The sequence below is a fragment of the Agelaius tricolor genome, unplaced genomic scaffold (assembly GCF_023055355.1).
Source record: "Agelaius tricolor isolate 1412-34295 unplaced genomic scaffold, bAgeTri1.0.p SCAF_7, whole genome shotgun sequence".
Classification (NCBI taxonomy): domain Eukaryota; kingdom Metazoa; phylum Chordata; class Aves; order Passeriformes; family Icteridae; genus Agelaius; species Agelaius tricolor.
In genome coordinates this window covers 16,900,446-16,922,934 of record NW_027269267.1, presented here as the reverse complement: position 1 = coordinate 16,922,934, position 22,489 = coordinate 16,900,446, and the positions used below count along the sequence as shown (strand labels likewise).

Below are 22,489 nucleotides of genomic sequence, written 5' to 3'. Positions count from 1 at the left end.
CCTTTTTGTCTCCATTTCTCACATTCCATAGAATCATCACAGAATAAAAGGATGGCCTAGGCTGGAATGGACCCTAAAGATTGTATCGCTCCAACTCCCCTCCCATGGGCAGGGACAACTTTCTCTAGACCAGGTTGCTCAAAGACACATTCAACCTGGCCTTGAACATTCAAAGTATGAAGCGTCCACCACCCAGCTTCTCTGGGCAACCTGTCCCAGTGGCTCACCACCCTCACAGTATTCTAATTTGAACCCACCCTCTTTCAGCCTAAAGCCATTCCTTGTCCTGTCCCTACGTGCCCTTGGAAAAAGTCTCTCTCCAGCTTTTTTATAGGCACTGAAAGGCAGCTACAATATCTCCCTGGAGCCTTCCCTTTCTTCTCCAGGCTGAACAACCCCAAATGTCTCAGTCTGTCCTCATAGGAGAGGCGCTTCAGTCCTCTGACCATCTTCATGGACCTGCTCCAGCTGTACCTTATAAAAAAGAAGGGTAACACCAGTAAGGATCTGCAGGGTTGATTCAGTTGTCACCTATTGTTGCCAAATGGTCGGGTGCTTGGCAATGCCCCTGCCAAACGATGGCCAGCTCCTCTGAAATGGGAGCAGCAGGCTGGAGCAGCCTGATTTTGGGGTCCATGCAGCCAAGCAGAGCAGGAAGGAAGACAGATGATGAAATAATGGCACTGAGATTTCCTGTCAAAGGAATATCACTGTGTTCTCTTGTGTCAGGTCACCAGAACTGGTACTGGCTCTTATTTTCTTCTTTCTTTCCTTGAGAAGGTAAAATAGAGGGGAGGCAGAAATATTCATACTGCTCCTGCTTAAAAGCTACCTTTTATGTGGTCCAAGTCAGCTTTGAAATTGAAACCTCTCTGGGATAATGAAACAGAAGAGGCTGAGTTCCTATTTAGACTGATATTATTTGGCTGAGGGCTGTCTTTACTCAAGAGTAATTTGGGAAAGTGACAGACAGCCGTGACCTTGATTTACTTTGTAACAGTTTGGGTTGAAATGGAAGAGTATTGAAATTTGGATTTTTTCAAAAATTTCAGGGACATCATTAAAGAGGAGGACTTTCCGTTCTTCCTTTTAGTACGCTCTGTGCTGTTAAAAATAGCAGAGGAAATAGATGTGTGACATTCATCTGACTCCTTCGTGTCTGATACCAGACTCAATTGCATTGAAAGACTGGTCAGAGCAGGAAACTAGTCCAGGACTCTCAGATTACCTCTGAAGGATTCTTAAAATGGGAAACACCCATTTATATGATAAAATGCATTTGTTAAACTGTGCTTGTGGGAGACATATAACTACAGGAAAGAAGATAGTGGAATTCCCAAACAAGGTGCGTTTGCTAAGGCAAGTGGAGAATTCATATAATATGGAACATATTCTGCCCCATTTGCTTTGGAGGTACCCCAAGGTACACTGAAATACTTATATTAGGGCAGCAGTGCTACTTGAGGATCATTTATTTGAGCACTGATCTTCAACTCAGTCACCCAAAAACTGGAAGCAATCTGCATTACCAAGTAAAACAGTTAGTTAATATCAGTATAATAGGAGGGGGAATGATGGGAGAGGTGGGCAAGCTTCTGTTTCTTCTGACTAAAAGGATTTCTGCGTCTTTGAGAGTTCTGAGAGCTCTGTATAAAGTTCCAACCCTAATTTATTTCTGTTGGGATCTTTCCACTACCCAATCCCACACTTTGTTTGCCTGTTCTTTCTTACAGGAATGAGTTTGTTTGCTTTCCTGCAAAAACATCTCAGAACCACGAATGAGCGTGGAACTTACCGGGTCTGGGAGCTGTTATAACCAGCCAGCAGTCTGCCAAGGTTGTAGATTAAAATGTCTGTAGATTAAAACAATACCATTGCTTAGGAGAACCAAAGTAAAATGAGAAGGCTGTGTTCAAAGGTTTCATCAGGAAATAAAGTCCATAGGCATTTGAGCTCCAAAGTGCTGACCCATAAGAAGCAGATTTAGGAAGAGAAAACAAAAACACTAAATAAATTGTAACATTAACCAAAGAAAATGAAGAAGTAAGAACTTCATGAGTATTTGTAGACTTGTACTTCACTCTCTTTTTGCCTTTTCAGAAAATCCAGAGGATACTCTTCCCTTTCCCACAGGAAAGGGGAAAGGGGACCACCACTGGCACAGGGACAGTCAGCCAGTAGATTCCCAGTGAAAATTTTACCTGCCTGTCCTAAATGAGAGTGGCACTGATTTGTTTCTTAAATTACTTAGTTCATCTTAAATTTGTAGGTATATAATTATATAGAACATAATCAAATTATTCTAGCAAATTTGGGAGGGAACTCAAAAATTATGGGGATTGGATGCAGGGGACAGGCAACAGCAGGTTCAGATTTTTTTCTTAAGAAACTGTGTTAAACACTTACTTCATTTAGAAATGAAATATGAATGTGGTGAATTGGCACACTTAATTCTTTGTCTTTTGATCTAGTATATGATGTATAATCGATGTTTCTCCAGAGATGTTATTGATGCTACATGTATGTAGGATCCCCCTTTGCTAAAGACTGTGATATCCCTGCCAGAGCAAATAGAAAACTGAATGATGAGTGATGGCAGAGGACATGGTCTTTTGTGTTTATCTGGATGTTCACACTGGCAGAGCTTTTGAGATGGTCCCACATCCCTATGCACCACAGTCATTGCTCCTCAGTCTTGGCTCACTCTGCCTGTGCCAGAGACCTCTTCCTGCTGCATGCCTCGAGAGGATGAGTGCAGTCTGGTTGGGCTGTGATGTGGAGAAGAGGACCTGCAGAGATATTTGCTGAAAGATGGAGTGGGACACTCTGTAGTGGAAATCCTGCCTCTCATGAGTGTGTAATGTTGTTCTGTCCCAGGTGACAGGAGATGTCAGGTTTTTAATTCTGGCTCATTCAGAAAGGCTCTGGTGTTTGATAAGAAGGTGTTACCAGCTCACATGAAAAGCACAGGTCTAAAAAAGAATGGGGAGGAAGTTATGAATAAACTCTGAAGGCAGGGTTTTTACTGACTTCCTTTAACTTCCCACTGACTCCCTGTTTCTAGCACAGATTTCCTCTGGGACCTGATGCACCAGCATGTTCCTAATTCAGAAGGCTGATGGGGGTTTCATTGTAGAAAGACCTTTCCAGTCCCCTCCATGTGAGACATTTCTAGCTTACAAAGCAGTACTATTACATGATGTGTGTGACATACCACTACCCCTTTTAGAGGAGGTTTGCATAAGTTTTGTGATGCTTGTGCAGCCCTGTGTCAGATACCTGCAATCAGCACTGCAGCAAGGGCTGTGCTCCTGTGCAGGCTGTGTAGGCAGGTGGCACAAAAAGCAGTCAGAGCACATTTGCTAATGCAGTTGTATCGTAAGATCACAGAATCATTTCAGTTGGAAAAGACCTCTACAATCATGGAGTTCAGCCATTAACCTAACACTGCCAGGTCCACCTCTAAACCATGTCCCTAAGTGCCACATCTGCACATCTTTTAATTACTTATCCCATCGGCCCTTTTACTTGTGCAGTATCTGATACGTCTGCAGCTTTGCTGGAAGCGGGGACAGATCCAGAACTCAAGTCTGTGTTTATATCTGCATGTAGCCCTGCTGTGTCTGTACAGCAGGTACACGGAGGCGTGTGTTATACATATGCATGTGCACACGGGCTCCTGGCACCGCCGTGGCTGCCGCTGCCAGCATGGGAGCAGCGCGCCGGGAAGGAAGGCTGCGCATCCCGGGAGCCGCCATCCCTGCCAGCGGCAGCCGAGGGGCTCATCCCGGCCCCCCTGGTACCCGCCGGGGCTGGGCAGGCTCGGCTCGCTGCCCTGCGCTCTGCCGGGAGAGGAAATGCAGGTACGGGGAAATTGCCCTTGGCAACCGAGAGGCCCCGCTCTGCTCTGCGGCTGGCCGGGAGCTGCTGGCTCCTGCAGCCGCCAGCCAGGGCTGACCGTGTTTCCCAAAGGCCCCCTCAGGGATGCTTTTAAGAAAGGCTGAGCAGAGCCGAGGAGTATTGGGAGCGTGTGCGCTGGGGGCTCGCAGCCTGGCTGCTGTGTAGCAGACGGGAGTGCTGGCCGAGGGATTTTGCTGCAGCATCCTCCCCAGTAGTCCGCGGGGAGCAAAGGAGCTGAGAGGTGAATGATGCGTACCAGGGGAGCGCTCCGGAGCTACCTGCTCTGCTCGCTGGTGATGCCAGGGGAGCTTGCAGGGATAGAAGCGAGACTGATCTCAGCCCTGCAGCTGGGTCTCCTGGTCTGCAGCAAGCGCAGGGTTATTAAATCCCGATGACAGTGTGCAAGAGCAAAGTATTTTTGTAAGAAGTGACATTTGCTCAGGAGCCAGAATCACCTGGGTCCTCCAGATGACCTCGTCCCAAGTAGCTCTGCTTGGGATTCTTTTTTATTACAGAAGTAGAGTTGGTCTCTGATGATGTCACACTCAGTAGGAGGGAAATAAAAAAGGAAAAAAAAGAGAGATTGCAGTCCTAATGCAAGCAAGGAGGATGCAGCAGACCACAGAGAAAGTCCTGTCCTCTAAGGAAGATGAGGTGAAAGGCAGAGCCCCTTGGAGGGTCTCTCTCTCCCTTCCACTTCAAAGAGTAAGACTGTCTGCCTTCTGTAAACGGAGCTGGTTGTGTAATGCATTATACATCGCAAGGTTAGACCTCTTCTGATTTCTTAATGGCAAGGCTATTTTATTTCTCAAGTGGGTGCCAGCAGGGACCCTGGAAAAGCGCAGAGACGCATCCTCCGTCCCGCACTGATACCGATGCACAGTCAACTGCAGACCAGGAACTTGTGGAAGAGCAGTGAGGACCAAATCTGGAGCCAATGCAGGGGGAGAGGAGCAGCCTCAGCTTTTTTAGCAAGTGAATGGGGAGGGGGAGGAGGGTAGTATGAGCAGTGATGTCATTTTTAACTGGTTCCTCGCAGAGCTGGGGAGTGAAGTTAAAGGAAAAACCTGCAGTCTCAGAATGGCTCTCAGCCTTGACTGGAGACTCTAAATGACTGAGGGTTCCCACAATGGTAATGAATTTTCTTTCCTATGCAGAACTGTTCTGTTATTTTGGATCAAGCAGTGGGCATTTATTTTCTCTCTCTCTCTCTCTTTCTCTCTCTCTCTCTCTCTCGCTCTCTGTATGTTTTGAGGGTTTGACTTTTGCTGTTGCCTCTGGTTTTTTAAATACCTTGCAGGTTATTTGAAGTTTTTCCTGGGTAGTTTGAGAATTTTTCAGTGATGTGGGAATCCATGTCATTACAGGAGAGTTTAGCATGCAGCGTTTCTGCTATCATCAGGAGGGGAGATGCAGAGGTTGCCAAGCACACAGCAGTCTGCACAGGAAATGTACTTTTAAAATCACAGGTGGAAAGAAAGGGACTTGACTGGCATTTGTTGTTGCAATGGATGGCATTAATGTTGCTTGCAGGAGGCAGAAAGACTTCTGGTCAACTATCTAGACAGAAATGAATTTTGCTTGGGTGATAATTTCTATGCTTTTGATTGGCAGGTTTTTATTATGAGCATTTTAATTCTAGTGGCACTGAATGGAAAATGTCAACATAAAAGATTCTGGCTATGTTTGACAGTATATGTATGTATAATTCTTCATGGCATGCATTAACCGCTTGTGTGCTGCTCCCTCCACTGCATTTGCCCTGTTGCTGTCTTCCATAGAAATCAGTGGGATGCCAGGCTGTGCTGTGACAGAGGGTTATTTGTCTCTGGTTCCTGGAATCAGCAGAAGCAGTAAAGCCATTTTTAGATAAGTTTGTCAAGACAGGTCCCTCAAGGGTAAAGTATCTCAGCCCAAATGGCGGGCAGTGAAAAGCATCCCCAGTTTATATTTCTAAGTATTCAGCTACTGGTATCACCGGTACAGTTTGGGTTTGTGATTGTTGTAATGATGCTGGGTCCAAAGGCAAAGAGTGTAATGCCAAAAGTCCATTTGCCTATGGAAGGCTTGTCACATTCCTCTCTGGGATTCCATTTCCCAGTGGTGAGACTTGCTTGTCTTTTCACCCAGAAGAACAGTCAAGACAGCTGAGGAAGCCAGACTGCAGTTTTGCTTACTAGGAACTTGGGATGTTCATGTGATTGCCACAGACCTCCTGCTGTAGTCTGTCATGACAACTGTGAGCTTAAAGATGGGAGATCTGGGCTCAAGAATGAAAGAGGCAGGAAAGAAATAGGAACATTGTGATTCCTTCTGAATATGAAATGTTCCTTCAGGAAGTTCCTGCTGTGGCTGAAGGCTTGAGGAATCCATTGCTGCCCTAGAGAAAGCTCTTACTGAAGAGTAGCTTCAGGAATAAGGAATAAGCCTCTCTTTTAGCAGCTACTGTGAAGATGCCGGCAGCCATCGCAGGGGCCATTTTGGACTCCTCCCCCTGCAACATGCCACAGTGCAGAGGAAACCTGGTAACCTCTCCTGCCAGTCCTCTCAACATTAGCCTGGTGTTGGAACATGTAACTCAGAGACAAAAGCCAGGCTTTAAAAATGGCATGTTCCTCTCAGCTTGGTTTTCATCCAGATGTATGCTTGCCTTCACTAACAGTGCTTACGTGGGGGGCAGTGTGCCTGGCAGGTGGAGGGAATGGTTAACAGGCTGAACTGAGCTAGTCACCATGGCACGTTTCCATCTCCCTAGTGCCAGGCTGAATCTGCTGCTGTGGATAGGCAACTTGGTTTTCCTGTGATTTTAGCATGGCACCCTTCACCAGAAGGAAATAAATTCTTTTTTTTTTAAGAGAGCAAAGAACTGTGTATCTGGAATAAGCAGCGATTCATCATCCTCCTTTGGGGGCTTACACATTCCCACTTCCCTCACTGCCTGGTACAAAAACTAGTTCTGGATTTTGGGCCAGGGCACTAATTCTGGCATTTTAGTCTCAGCTCAGTCATTCTGAGGTGAGAAGTTGCAAATTTATGGCACTAGAGATGGAGTCTGATATCCAAAGAAGAGGGGAGCTGCATGTGACTGCAGCCAGCATGCCCGCTTCTGCAGCCTTCCCCCTTAGGAGCCAGCTGACTTTGCAGCAGGGGAAGGTTAGCAAGACCTTTCCAAGCACAAAGAGGAATAAAGCACTGGGACAGGCTCCTATGGAGCTTGTAGGATGCCCTTCTTTTAGGCTTTTTAAGAATAATAAAATTGGGATGAACTAAAAATACTTAGTCTACTTTAGAGTAGTGGAATTACACTTGGCTTTGCATTTTGGCATTTTTAGGACAGGTTTGGTCACATGTCAGTCAAAATTCACGATAGGAAACATTTTCTGTGTCAGGAGGTGGGTACCTCATTTGCTGTTAATTTTAGCTTTGTTTTAGGGTTGGAAAAGTCACAGACCAGACAATTCTCACATGGTTCCTTCCTGCCCTCCATTTCTACTGCAGTATTAGCCCCACTGAGCTCCTACCACCAAAGGGATGAGAATGGTTCAATGCCTCAGACCACTCAGCTGTAAAACCTTGTACTGCTACTGTCAGCAAAAGCATTACTGATGTGTCAGTGATGGACATGATTGTTAGGGAATGGATGGGACCCAGGGCACAGACGTGACTGCAGAGGTTGCAGTATCTTTCTGGACTTCAGTGAGCTTTGAATTTTACCATTAGTTGGCAACTGTGTTTGCTTGCATCAGGCTCTGGACAAAATCACATTTGGGTTGGAGTGGTCTCTTGAGAGTGCTGGGGCTGTGGAGCACTAGGGGAACAGACCTCACCTGAGTGATGTAGCTGACCACTGCTCACAAGGTAGCAGCACGTTTTTCATACTGTAACTGTGACCCAATGTGACTTCCAGCCTACACTGTGACCCTTCTGCATGCTTGTGTGGTGGAATTCACTTACTGTTCCAGCTGTTCTCATCTTGCATGGTCTTCTCAGGGGAGGACAACATACCCTCCATGAGAATGAACTCAAGCTCCCAGGTGTGTCAGAGAGGTATTTTATGGTCCATGCAACGGTGATAAGGAAGAGGACCAAGGCTGGGTACCCAAAGCCCCCACAGGAGGCAAGGAAATATTTTTCAAGGGATGAAATCACATCTGTCCTATGAAAGAATCCTTCTCAGGAATGCAGAAAAAGTGAAAATAACTCAGTGTGTGTTTGTGGAAAAGGAGAACTTCCCAGCCCCAAATTTAGCAATTAGTTCAACTCTGTGCATGTGACCAAGAAACACTAAGGTCAAACGTCTAATTGCATTTATACCATTGTCATCTGAATAATTATGTTTCCCCCATGGCATTTCAACAGGGTGAAACTGAAGTGGGTTTGGACTGCAATACTCTGTAAGTCAGAAACTAGGTAACCTCCATGTCTTGCTAGCAGGGCCATTTCCTCTCCTTTGGGCTCTCTTGGTAGAGTAGGCAGTGGTTATATTCCTCTGGAATACTTTTTTTAGGCTACTTGTTTTGGAAAAATATTTGCAACTGTCCACATAATCTGGGTGTAACTATAAAGCAGTGTGTTGTTTTCTACCAGTAATTGAAGGAGGGGGGCAAGGCACTGGGACAAAAGGTGAGTTCTGCACAATCTTTTCCCGTTTCAGGAAGAGCCAGTGTTTTCTTCCACTTTGCACAGCAGTGCTGCACATAATTTACCTCATAATGATAATAGTATATAATCCTCATAATAGTGATAATCTTCAGAAGCAACTGCAGATTTCAAATTCTTCTCTGTTTTTAGTGCAAATTTCATTTGATGGCATCAGAAAACTGTCTTTGCATGTCCCTGCCTATTTATCCCTACATAACCTCATTGCTAGCTATCAGAGCCAAACTTTTGATAAGCAGAAAGGTGATACACCAATGTCAGAATATGCAGATTCACATCTCACAGTTGCACCTCATTTTTTTGTGTACCTGACAATTTTTTTTTTTGGCACAGCACAAGCAATCAAAATTTATCATCCAAATTAAGACTGTAATTATATTTTGATAAAGATCTGGCAATTCAGTGAGAATGAAATTTAAAGGGTTGCCGGGATACAGATGACTCTGGATTATGGGGAAGCGTTTGCATGTGGAATTCTAATAAGACCAGGTTGTTCAGCATCCTTATCTAGACTTTTCCAAGAGTGTCTGATAACACAGACAATCAACTGTTTCTTTGCTATTATCTGGCAAAGTGATTAAAGATACAAGGCTGCCTTTTATGAATGAAAAGGCAACATGCTCAACATGGAGTGTCACAGATGTGTCCCCCTGTTCGTACACAGGGAAAGTGAGGGGATAGAGTGCTGACCATGCCCACACTACTGAGCCTGCCAAAATAAACTTTTCCTGAGGTTCCCTAGGGTCTCGGGATTGCCAAGGAATCTTTGTGGTCCAGGCAGTGCTTTCCTGGGAGGTGTGAGCCCTGCCCAAGACGGGGGCTGCTGGGAGCCTCCTTTGGCAGGGCTGGGTCGTCACTGGGGGGAGTGAGAGCTGGAGGACGTGTCAGGGATAGGTGGGGGATATCCAAGTACACTGGAGTTTGCTGTGCAGGCAGGATGGCCACAGAAGTGATGGCACCTCAGAGCTGGGGGAGGTGCCAAACAGCTTGATTGAGCCCACAGCTGCCAAAGGGAAGGTTCTGGCTCTCATGCAGGTATCTTCTACCAATCCAGCAGATGAGTAAAGCTCGACCTCAGCCCTGCAATTTGATGAAGGAAGAGCTACAGCACTTTCTCTAAGTGTCTGGTCTGTATGTGACATTAATTAGTTATTATGGAAAGTTATTGCTATTCAATAGTGTGGCCTGCTGACGAGGTATTATTCACTGCCTGTGCTGTGGTAGCACTCACAGACCTTGGAGAGCTTCACCTGCTGTGCTCCTGACAGCCTGAGCAGCTGATATCCCCCTCCTTATCCCAGGGTTTCTGCTGTGCAACTGGCCAGCAGCAAGGCCAGTGTAGGGTTTGTGTGACCACCTTGCTACATCCCTGCTCCAGACTGCCTGCTTCAAATACAGCCAGGGTAAGGGAGGCTGCTAAGGGAAGGATCCATTTTCCCTTGCACTTTATTCATCCCAGCCCCTGTCTCAGCTCCTTTTACTTTCAATGTCTTACTCCAAATGCTGAGTTGAGCCTGCAATAATTATTCTAACCTGTCCATCAGTGGTTTAGGAACTTAATTGTAGTTCATGGTTGCATTTTTACTACAGATCAGAAAAGTTCAGTGACTGTACACTTTTTTCAATTAACTGTGAAACAGTGACTGTGTCATATAACAATGTAAAAAACCAAGGTTTGGTGGTCTGGACTGAATTCCTGCTGAACTGAATTCCTCTCAGGTTTTGGTGACTGAATTTTATTCTCAAGATGTTCTTTCATGATCTGTAAGAAAGTGACTGCCCTTGCACTAGGGTAGGTTGAATGGCAGGAAGAGCAGATGTGAGGGTTAATGAGCATTTTGGGAAGGCAGAGTACGCAGGAGATGCTGCAGCTGTAATATGAGAAAAATTACTGCAATACCTTGAATAGCCTTTTAAACACAAGGTGTGCTTAAATGATAATCTCATCAAATTCAACCTGCACAAACAGTAATGTGCTTTCTTTTTCCTTCCATGATGTGCATGGACATGTGATGCCAATCTCAGACAACTCCAAAACTCCAAGGTTACAGTCCAATCCAAATCTTGTGATTTTCTGTAAGCATCAAGACTTATCAGAGCAGAGGTCAGTCACTGGATTGGTATCACTAGCCTGGGTCTAGTGGGGAAAAGGTGTTCATCTTGGAAATGTGCCTTAGGATCTCCAGTTCTGGCATGTATGGAAGGCTCAGTACTGGTTCTTTGGATCAGTCCAGGATTGTCCTGGCTTACATCCTAAACCTGCTTTTCATAATTTTTCACTCTTTCAATGTTAGAGAAGTCCAGCAAATACCTGAGAGGAAAGGGGTTCTCCCAAATTTGATAAAACCTTTTGTCTTTAGTTGTTCTGTCTCAACATATGACTGCTCCTTTCTGCTTTGGCAGTGCCAGGTGTCTATTCATATGAGGTAAAATTAAAGGGAAAAAAAAAAACCTGTAAGTTGTACTCAACTGCATAAATTTAGCAGAAAGTGTTTAGCTTACTCAATGGCTGGCTGATGTGTCAGTCTGGTTTACTCTAGTCACATGCTCTGAATTTGCACTGGGTTTCTACTTTCTACAATTCATGCAGCTTTTCCTCTGCATTTTTTATGGTGCCTCTTCACAACACCTACTCTTACTGGCAACTTTTCAGGAATCCATCTTCCCTGCCCTGATCCTTTCAGTGAGCCTTGCTTGTTTTCCAAACCAGTCATCCCGCCCTGAGCTGGCCTTGTTGCAGTCTCTGATCCTCTCTGCAGGAAGGTGATTACATGACCTAGTCAGCTTGTGAATCCCAGGCTGTTTCTGGTGCCAGCATCACAGTGAAGTCTCCATGGGATTATTGGAAACTTTTTTGGAGTCAGGCAGAGCCCTGGCTTTATCTTCTGGCAGCTGTTTAAACAGAGGCCCTGTGCAGTTGGTGGTACCTCCAAGAGATGCAATAAACTTTATTTATATTATGAATTGTGGTCTGTGGGCTATCAGAATAGGATTTGGCAAACAAAGCAACCCTGAAGAGCTTGGGACCCCATGAAAAGGATTTAGCTTTGCTGAGTGGGAATTTATACTTCCTGGGAAGACATATTTACTCTGTAGGTCAAGTGGGGAAGCTCAAGAGGAGGAAATTGCAGTCAATGAAGCTAAGAGTATAAGCTGTAGTGCCCCACACTTTAAAATTCCTTTCATGTGGTCTGAATCTAAAAGCTTGTGTTCCCCATAACAAGTCTGAATGAATATACTGAAGCTGATTTTCTTCACAATTCATTTCTGCTTGTGCAAAGGTATTGGGACAAAGCTCTGAAAAGAATGTGATTTTTAACCAGTAAAACTGTGCCAGCCAAAGACATGGCTACCATTTATCAGCATCATGTACTTTTTGAAGAATATGGAGGTGCAAAGAGTAGACTGACTGCTAAAATGCAGCTCTGTGAGCATGACTGTAGCTCCCTTGCCACTATAATGTACTCTATAAAAACAGAGGTCATTTTGTTGCATTAAAACCTGAAGAACTTTCACAGTTTAAGAGTGGGAAATGACCCCAGATAACACAGCTGGACAGTCACTGCCTCATATGCACAATACAGTGGCTTGTATTGGTTCATGACCTCCCAACACAGAACTGCAAAGGTTCTGCATGCAGTGACTTGGCAGACTGGGAGATACCATGAATTTGTAGCTCAGGCATAAAATTAGCAATGTTTGTCATGTTGGTAGAAATAATAATAGAAATTAAAAAATAGAAAGAATAGAATAGAATAGAATAGAATAGAATAGAATATTTTCAATTGGTAGGAGCCTCCTACCATGATCATCTAGTCCAAGTGGAAGATTGCTAGTATGAAATGCAGAATGAAACTCTGGTCATCACCAACTGTAATATTAAAACCAGTGTTATGTAGGCACTGGCTATGTTAGGTACTGCTGAGGTATGTATCTGATGGGCAGCTAGCCCCAGGTCTCCCTGGTCTCATGTTAATGGAGGATTAATTACCTGATTATTTGAGCCCCCATCAGCATGGCTGGCCATGATGACAGCTGAAAGGCTGGAAAAGAGCTGGAAAAGAGCTGGAAAAGAGTTCAATGGGGCTTCAGCTCATGGCAGGGGGTCTGGGGTGAGTATGGACATGGCTGGAGGAAGAGACATTTTTCTCCTTTGGGGATGAATGAATCCACACAAACTCCACAGTGACAGTGCTGTTACAAAGTTGTGCTTTCTGTGGTAGGCAACAAATTTTGCCCTCAAATTTAAGAGCTTCTGAATACAAAAATTGCCCTGGGGATTATATGAATAAGCTCAGCTTTGGGCACATATCTGTCTCAGTGGTTCATGAATGGGGTGATAAAGGTGTTTCTGCCCACAGTCTTTTTTCAAGGCTTATTTCTGTGAGGCATGTCTGGTGCTTTGGTTATCATTGGTTTCTTCTGGCTGCAGTATTTCTGGAGCAACATCACCCTAACCTCACTGAGTGTCCACAGAAGAGCATCAAAGGGGAAGGAAGATGAGTGTCTTTGAGCCACCCCTTAAGCAAATATTTCCCTTTTTCACATAGTCATAAGTTATCATGGATGTGGCTATAACTTCAGTAGTGATAGAACTTTCTTAAAGCCTTGGAAATAATTCCACTGTCCTGTACAAGTATCTGCAAAAGAAATTGTTGTATGACTCTAAATGAGATCTTCAAAGTTTAGATAAGTTATTCTGATGGGCTGAATTTTTGTTGTAGCTTTCCCATCCCAGAAGTATGTGTAACAGTTAGCCAAAAATAGGGAGAGTCCTACTAGCTGTGCAGAGGTTGGTCTGGCCCTTGTAGAGTGAAGAAGCAATGTGGTATTTGTGAAGTGTTGCTGTTGTGCAATATTACAAACACAGGAGGAATCGGGATGTTAATAGAAGGGATAAAGGATAACTCAAATGAAAAGCATTTAAATTAGTCTTTGCCTAATGCCATTTTCTTAGCTAAGTGGTGGTTGCACTTTTTAGGTATTTTTTCTTCTGTGCTCTTGCACAGAATCCCTTTTTTTCTGGATGCAATGAAAATATGTTAAGTTTTACAATACCCAAACTTCAGAAGTTTTTAGTGTAACAAAAACCTTGCCAAGCAGACCTCACCCTCACTTACTGCAAGAAAATGTTTTGCATTCCAAAGGAAATCAATACTTACTAATGTGAATAAACATGAAGATGAAATTATCAAACTGGCAAGTGAGGGAAACAATCTTGATTTATCAGAATTAGCTATATTTAAATGCAGTAGTTAAAAATCCTTGAGTGGTAATGACTGTGGCAGATGATCAGTGAATTCTTGTGTCCTCCCATGCTGTGTGGGTCTGGTGGGCTCTGGTGGGACCAGGCACCCTCATATGCCTGGCTCTTTTTTCTGTGCTGACCATGGCAGGTAAATTCTGAGTCATGAACCAGCAGTGCAGTGCTTTGGAGCTGCTTGTACATGGTGAAGGTTGGTTGTGCTCTAGGACCCCCTGGTTTTGTGGGTCCAAAACTGCAGCCTGGGCAGTACAAACCACAGCTCATCTGCAAAGGTTTGGAGCATGTCCTAGTGGGGAATAAAGACTACTTTTATCTGTATGAGTGTAACTAGATAGACCACCAGGGAGGTACTCCTAGCACATGAAATGCAGGGCCTGTAATTGCCTGTGGAAATGTGCAAATCACCAAAAATGGGTGATTTCTGCTGTTAAGACACACTAGTAGAAAGACCACAGAAAAGGCTGGGAGGTCCCTGGCAGGACAAGATAGGGCTGTTGAAGGCCAGGAGGTAACTTGCACCAGGCCCAGAGCAGGGATGTGACAGCATATCCACCCATCAGGCCAAACTCCATCCACAAACAACACCAGCTCATGCAACCATGACTGAAAATGCTGTCTCAGATTTTAGCTTTTCCCTGCATTCCAACACCTATATTTTCTCCTTTTTTCTTTTCCCTTTTTTTTTTTTTTTAAGCTCAGCAGCAGAGGTAAAACCTTGTTTTCATATTCTCTGTAACACCCTTATGATACTTTAGATGCTACATAGAAATAAGCAGATGGCAGGGAACTGATCTGTATTTGTATATAAAATGTCTCTGACTTTATGAACAAGATCCATATTATAAAAAAAAATAAAAAAGTTGGCTGGGGTGGCTCCCCCTCCGCCTGTGCTGGCAGATGCTCCGGGAGCTGCTGAAAGGATGTGAGGAGCAATTGCCACCTCCCCCCTCCCAGATCCTGCCAGATCAGGGCTCTGCTGGATCCGTGGGTGTTGTCTGCCTTTCACTGTTCAGCATGTTCAGCATCTCAGCCTCTAGAGCAGTCTGGCACCTCTTCCAGCACTTCCTTTTTTTAACACCACTTGGAAAATCCACACAGAAAGAAGAGGGGTAGAGAAGAGAAGGCAGTGAAGTGGTAGGAGGGGTAATGAGGGCCAGACCTGATGTCCTGGCATAGCTGGAGGGTCCAGAGAAGTCAGGCAGATCCATGACTCAGTAAGGACAGTAAAACTGCACCTGGCCCAGCCAATGGTGTCACTTTTATGAGTGTGTTTATCCCTTCCTTCATAAAAATGAGTATATTTTGTTCAGTTTCTCAGGCAATACTTTACCTTTTGAGTTAAAACTCACCTTATGCCTTGGTAGCTTGCCTGTTTTTGACCCAATTTTACAGTTTACTTTGTCATTAAATATATTCAACAACTAAATGTGAGAACCTCTCCATAGCTTTGCAGACTCATATTTGTTTATAAGTAGGCAGCCCTGCTCCCCCATAAAGGTGATGTCTCCCCTTTTTGGTGCCCAGTGGTGACAGAACATGTCAGCTCCTTGCATGACATTCCTCTGGCTGCCCTGCAGGACTCGAGACACTGGCAGGGGGCTCAGAGACCTTGGCACAGAGTCAAAAACACCTGTGCCTTTGATCCTAGCCCGTGGAAACAGTTACCAACTTTGTGCGAAGATTTACGAGCCACAAGGGTTTGAGTAGAACGTTAGTGAATTTATCACAGGGTGAAAATGTAGAATTTTGGGCTTTTTAGAATGGGGGTTCAAGAGGCAAGATGGAGGAATCTGGGTGTGTCTTGTCCTCCATCTTCTGCTGTGATGGTGGCATTTTTGGATTGGTTTAAAGTAGAGACAGACTGTCTAACATAGGCGATAGGTTTTGGAAAATTATTGTAAATAAAGTACACGTAGTTTTTAGTATAAAAAACTAACACTGCCCCAAGGGCGGCCAGTGTGCCTCAACCCAACCTGCTGGACAGATCTCAGTGGGGTGGAGAAAGAATGTCATAGATAAGAGAAAATAAACAACCTTGAAAACCAGAGCTGAACAATCTTGACTTCTTCGGTCGCGGGGCTGGGAAAAAACTCTTTAATACCTCGGGAGCCATTTCAGCAACACAAAACCTGAGACTCACAGTCAGTCTTCTCATGGTTCTTCCACAGTGAACAGAGGGGCACAGGTGCTGCTAGAGGATTCTTCAGATCTCTCTGAGGCTCATTTGTACTCAAAATCAGTGAGGAGCCTATCTGTTAGCTACAGAAATTCTCCAGGGAGACAAACCTCCCCTGAGGAAAGTAACTTTTGTGATTACTTTCAGTTGTCTGCTTCTTTACATTTGGAAATATCGTCAACTTTGCTCATAGTGAATAAATCTGAGTGTCCCCAGAGTGCCCTCTGCCCTGATTCACCATTCCACTTGATACACCATACATTAAGGTCAAACACTGTTTGCTACTCAGTGACCCCACTTCTAACTTATACTTTCTGCATGATAACTTTAATGACAATTCTCCCTTCTCCCGGCTCTCCTTTGTTCCTTGCCTTATTCCTTTCCTGAAAGTATTTCCTAGTTAAATTTCTTTTCCTGTGGGTTTTTCTTTTCCAAGAAGCTTATTTCCTGCAGATTAGTTTTATTTAATTTTCATCACTGCTTACAGCTGAGAGTTTGAAGACTTCCTGCCCAGTGTTGCTGTCAGTGCAGTCATTCCATGGTGGCATTTGATAGTTGCCAGTAGGTGTTGACACCTGACATTTCTGCTCTGGTTTTCAGTGGATGCAATGAAATGTGGCCATTTCAGCCATGCCTTCTGGTTTTCTTCTTCATGTGCAGGGCTTGGCACATGGTCATAATAAAATGTCTGCCCACACTTAAAAGGTAATAATTTCATATGCACATTAAGGGAGCATGCAGTTGTTTGCCACTCTGTGTATTTGCTGTGCTAGAGCTGACGTGTTGAAAGCTGCCCTGTACTGGGTCAGATGCGTGCACAAAGGCAGAGGAGTTACAAATGTGCAAGAATTAGCTGTTTGCAGCTATGTGCTGGATGACAGCTCTCACCAGAGAGTGCTCCACACCCCTGCAGCCTCTGACAAACCCTGAAGCTCTTCAGCAGATGTGGCTTTTCAGAAATCCCGTCAGAACTCAATTAGGTTTTGTGCATGAATATGTTGCTTAATAGTATAAATGTGAGCACAGACCACAGGATATGGTTTGGGCTCATAAAGCCATATTAGCCATAACAATGAAGCTTAGCCTATGTTATGATCTTTATTAACACCCTACAACACTTTAAGAGAAGTAAACACTTTAAAATTCATTTTAGCTTAATTCATGCTGCATTTTATGTGCTAGTTGCCATTGGCTGTGATGTCTCACTTCCAAGTGGGAGTTAGTGGGTCAGTGTGAGCCACAGGGGCTCCCCAGCTGGCATGGACACAGGTTTGCACCTCTGCAGGGACATGCAAGGGGATACAGCTACCCATGCCCACCTCCTGGTTAAATCTGCAAGCTGGCATTTGCCATTTGAGGCTTGTGGACCATTTGAGGTAAGCAAGGGCTTGAAATACAGTAGAAAAAACAGTGCAAGTCTGCAGAAAAAATTTTAGTGCCTAAGGTGAGTAAGCTGAGAACATGTTATTCAAATAATAACAACAGTGGGAAAATAATTTATCTTGACATAAGTTATTCATCCTGCAGCCTAGATATACAACATCACTGACAGAGTTTCCAAATGTTGTCTGGATGGGTTTCTTTAAAAAGTCACCCAGTGTATCTTGGTGTCTTTGTATAGAAAGTCTTTTTGTCTGTGTATAGAAAGTACTGCAAGTAATACAGGCCATTCCATATATTGTAACACATCCATGCTTTATGGATTAAGGGCTAATTTCAAACCCAAAAGGCCTGGAGGGGAGAGGCTGCAATTCCTGGGTAAGAGCTGGAGCTCTGGCAGTGAGGGGTGCAGGAACATGTGCTTGGTATCACAGGAAGGGACTGTGAAAGGGGCATAAATCTCTATTTTCAGGCAGCTCTCCTTCCCCTTACCAAACAAAAGGACTGTGTTCCCCATTGTTTCAACAAATGAAACTCTGCAATTCAGCTGGCCTTGTTCTCAGTGTGCTTCTCTGAACTCTTACAGCCCAGTTTGCTGAAATGTTTAACACAAGTGTCCTGTCAGAAGTGGGACTGGGGAAGGACAGTGTGGAAAGGGGACCCTTCTCCTGGCCCAGAGCAATCTGCTCCCATGAAAGGTGTTCCTGCCCACAGAGAGAAGCTGGAACTGGGTGATCTCTAAGGTCACTCACTCACAGCCCAGTCCAGTCCGTGGTTCTGTGATTTGTGGGCTGATTCAGATGGTTGTCTAAAACTGGGCTTCAAGCAAATGGCTTGGGAGGCCAGAGCCAGATCTGAGGAGGCTGGTAGTGGAGGACTTGGATATTTACTGAGACTGGGGAAGAGTTGTACTGAAATAACCCAGAGCTGCACCCTGGTTGTATCTGTAACTGCACCCCTGTGCCAGCTGGCTCTGGGCCACCATCAGGGTGGCTCCAGAGAGACCTTGTGGAGGAGTGTGTGGGATTTTTGTTGCCTGTCCCAAGAAACATGCTGCCTTACCACTCTGGGGAGGAAGCTATTCTGAGATAGGGATAGAGAGACAGAGCCAGGTCTCTCAATCCCTCTGCAAAACAGACTTATGGAGCTACAGGAGCAGCAAGAATATTTCTCTGGAGGAAGAAAAAAAAAATAGTTGCTTTTGGTCCCCCTGAGATGCTTGACTTTCTGTCTTCCCCTGAAGGGCTGTGAGTAATTTGAAGGGACATGCTGTAATAGTATTTATCTACATAGTATTGCATAGCATTTACTAAATAGAATTGGAAGGAACTGTTGCAACTTACCTCAACTTGCAGTTAATTGGCATCCAAGGCATAGAGCCAAGCACACTGAAAAAGACTGATGGGAAGGAAGAAGTGTGAAATATGAGCCACTCTCTACCCCTCACACATGGCTTGTTGTTCCTGGCTCTCGGGGGCTGATTCCTCAGCCTACAGGCCGTGCCAGTGGAAGGGAAGAGGGACCCAGCTCATTCATTTTCTGTGCAAAATGGCATCTTTGATTCTAAATGCTGCTTCTGAGAATCAAGAGAAGGTATGGAGACTAAGTCTTAGAAGGTTGTAGTTTTTGAAAATATCAAGGGAATCAGTAATACATTTGCTGTACTTGGAATAAGTCATCTGACTCTAACCTTCCAATATGGCAAGTTCAGCATATTCTTTGTTGAGTGTCATCTTCCAGTGTGCTTTTTCAAGGTTCACGATGTTTTACTGGTGGTCTCTGTGAACAGCTGTGGAGAGGTTGTTCATACTGTGGATGCTGATGTGGAAACAGGTGCTGCAATGACCAAGTCTCTGCCCTTCTTGAAAAGAGGATGCTCAGCATAGACTCAAAAGGCTATTACTTGAAAACGACCACTTTAGGTGCAAATATTCAGAGAGAAATATGCAGGGGAATTGAATGTTTTGAGTACAGAAACAGGCAGGATACCCTAAAACTGCTTGACCTAGTTTGACCAACCATAAAACACCAGTTTGACCTACCATAAAACTGTCTATAGGATGTTTTTTTCCACAAGATCCTGATGGTAAGCATTAACTAAGGTAGGTAGAATAGTAAAGGAATTTTGTAGAGCTTTGTTCTTGAGTGTTGGCATGTGAAATCAAGGTGACTGATCTGAGAGCAGCATCACAGTGAAGAGCACACTTTTCTGTGATAAAAAGGAAAGCATTATGGTGACCTGCTGGAGCAACTCAGGCAAGCTTAGTAGTGATTTGGGCTGAGTCAGTACAGGAGAAAAATAGCAGAGCAGTGGGAGGGAATTGCAAGGGATATCTAAAAGCATACTTACAAAGTGTGTTATCAAGACCACACACTACACTGCTGGAGATAAGAGACTTCATCTCACTGCATATACAGAGTGGGAATAATGTGAACGGCCAACACAGGAAGAAATTTGTGTTGACAAGCACTGAAAGTGTGTCAGATTGAAAGAAGTGCTTTGAACTAATTAGGCATGTAGGGCTGAAAGGGCTCTCTTGGGACACTGATTTCAGTTCCATGCTCTGGAGTGTGTGTACACAAATACATAGACATGTGTGTATGTGGGATGTCACATCATGCCTGCTGTAACAATCCATCCTTATCATTAGGTCCAGTAACCTTAAAATAGTTCTGTTTGTTTTTTCTCTAAGACTGTTTATGCCCTCACTATTTTACTAGCTAGTTAGGTCTTTATTTTCTCATGGAGCATGACAGCAATCTGAATTGAATATTAAATTAATATTCCTGCAGAATAATTGACCTGACTGCAGCCTTAAGCTTGCCAGGCAGGACTGCCATGTTGTCTGCCTTTTACCATTACCCTACTGGGCACTCTTGGAGGCTGTGTAAAGCATAGACTTGAGAACAGGAATAAAAGGAGAGGAAGAAATTGCTGTCTAGAGAAACTTCACAGGAATGGAGGCTTGAACATATAAAGTACTCTGTATTTCTAAGAGGTTATTGTTTATCCTGCAGTGACAGCTTTGAAATACTTTGAAATACAAAGTTCCATTGTGGCCACTGTAACATATTTGACAGAGTTAGGAAAAGCAGTTTAAATTGTGTTCAAACACCACCAGCAGTGATTGAAAGCAGCAAAGCCAAGAATGGGATTAGCATGTGGTACTCTTCACATAAGTGCATATTGCTCAACAGCCTAATCTTCTTACGTGTCTAAGAACCACACGCCTCCCAGCCCTCTTGAATTATGTCTGTTGTGCCAGTCAACCAAACATCAGGTAAATGCAAAATTCAGGGATCTGCTCATGGAAATGACATCCAAATCATATGCTTTCCAGTATCTTAATCTTTCTTGCTACCTGAATGCCAAATATGGGTTTTGCCCACTTGCCCTTTTTTCTCCTGAATAGCTGTTTTTTCCATGTGTAGCATAATGCAAGGCAGAAAAATGCCACAGGGATGTGCTAAGAAACTGTGATTGAAACATGAGAGGTTTCACTGTATTGGCAGGAAATAAAACAATACAAAGAGCATGAAAGATTGTGGTCTTTCTCAACAGATTCTGCTGTCAGTGAGGTTTCTGCCTTTTTGCTTGAGTTTGAAAAATTTGCTAAATTGTCTGTCCATGAGTGCAGAATAGAATAATAATTGTACTCATGCTGTTGCCCACATGTAGCTAAAGACTTAACTTGTTTTGTCATGTCTCCCCTCCTGTTTTTCTGGAGGGCAGCTGCAGCCTGCACAGACACAGTTGCACTGGCTTTGATTTGCATGTGCAAGTGCCAGTGGCAGGGCAGATGTGGTGATCCAGGCTTCAGGTCCAGACTGGTTGCCCAAACCATCTCTTGGGGTCTGTGTCACTGGAGCTTTCCACTCACATCCATCCTGAACTCAGGCTGCACAACACAAAGACTCTTCAGAAATATTCTGGATTTCTGCCCTGATAAAAGCAATAAGAAATAATGATGCACAAGGCCATTACAAATTGTGTTTTCCAGTGCAGGCTCCCAGAGAGCAGTAGCCAAGGAGCAAACCACCTGAAGTGGGTCATCAGTCACCCATGGCCCTGTGACAGTGGGCACTGTGAAGACTGAAAGGGAAATGTCTGCCCTGAACAGCACCCTCACAAATGACAGGATACACCAGGAAAACAGGAACAAAAGATGTGGCCAAGGATGGGGACATCCTATCCAGATCCTGAACAAATCCCAAAGATGTACTTGGTTGGTGAGGACACAAGGGTTTGGCACGCAGTTTTCTCTGTCATTGAGTTGAGCATCTCTTGTCTCACTTGAGAGGTGTGCTTAGAAAGCTCTGTGAAGACCTGCCTCATTTCTCACTTGTCCTGGGGAAGAGAAGGACTGTCCCACAGACAGCTTCCCAGGGAAGAGATGAACTGGGAAGCACAGGCAGGGTCCTCAGCAGCCTCTGCAGTGCCAAGCAACCAGAGTGCCTGTCACATTCCCATCATCTGATGTCCCTACACCAGCAAAAGAGCTTTAGAAGAGAAACCCATCAGTGTCAGGTGTTGCTCTGGCACTGACTTGGTGGGGAAAGAGCATGGCATCCTGCCCCTGCCAGGGTGACCAGGGTTCCCAAGAGCTCTGGGCTATGTCCCAGTTTCTAGCTGCAGTCATTGGGTACTTTTTCCTAGAGGTATGAGGGAAATTGTGTGCATTCCCATGCTTGTAGGTGTAGTCACTGAAGTTGAGGTAAGGTTGCCATTGTTCAGCTGGCTGCTGGAAAAGCTGACAAGCCAGTAGTGTTATTTGCAATGAACAGCAGCCTCACCAACACACTCCTTTTGCATGGGCATCTTTCAATTCTTAATAAAGATGGGACAGGAAAGTCGCTCATCCAAATAGCTACTCACAGTTCCTGTTGGTGGGGTTTGCCAGTGGCAAATAGGGAAATGTCTGCATATATGCATGGCTGGGAGGGAACACAATTCTTGAAAACAGAGTGATTGTCCCACCTTCAAGGAGCTCCAGACTCCAGTGTCTCTGCTGGGTAAGCCTGGCACTCTCTTTGCCATCACTGGGAAGTGGCAGCTGCAGAGGGAGCTGCTTTGAAAGTGCTGAGCTTGCTGATGGATGTGGGACATG

At 44.5% G+C, this 22,489-nt stretch overlaps 1 protein-coding gene across 4 annotated transcripts in view; it reads left to right on the top strand.

Moving 5' to 3' along the window:
• The window catches only part of NHS (NHS actin remodeling regulator), a 244,054-nt gene that overhangs the window by 189,815 nt on the left and 31,750 nt on the right, over positions 1–22,489 (top strand). Inside the window, exon 1 of one of the 4 annotated variants that reach the window (XM_071430468.1) lies at positions 4,944–5,032. The exons of the other annotated variants lie outside the window; for them this stretch is intronic. Coding sequence (XP_071286569.1) covers positions 5,011–5,032 — 22 coding nt within the window. The 5' untranslated portion in view covers positions 4,944–5,010. Of the gene's footprint in view, positions 1–4,943; positions 5,033–22,489 lie in introns of those variants that run through there. 4 annotated transcript variants of the gene reach the window in all.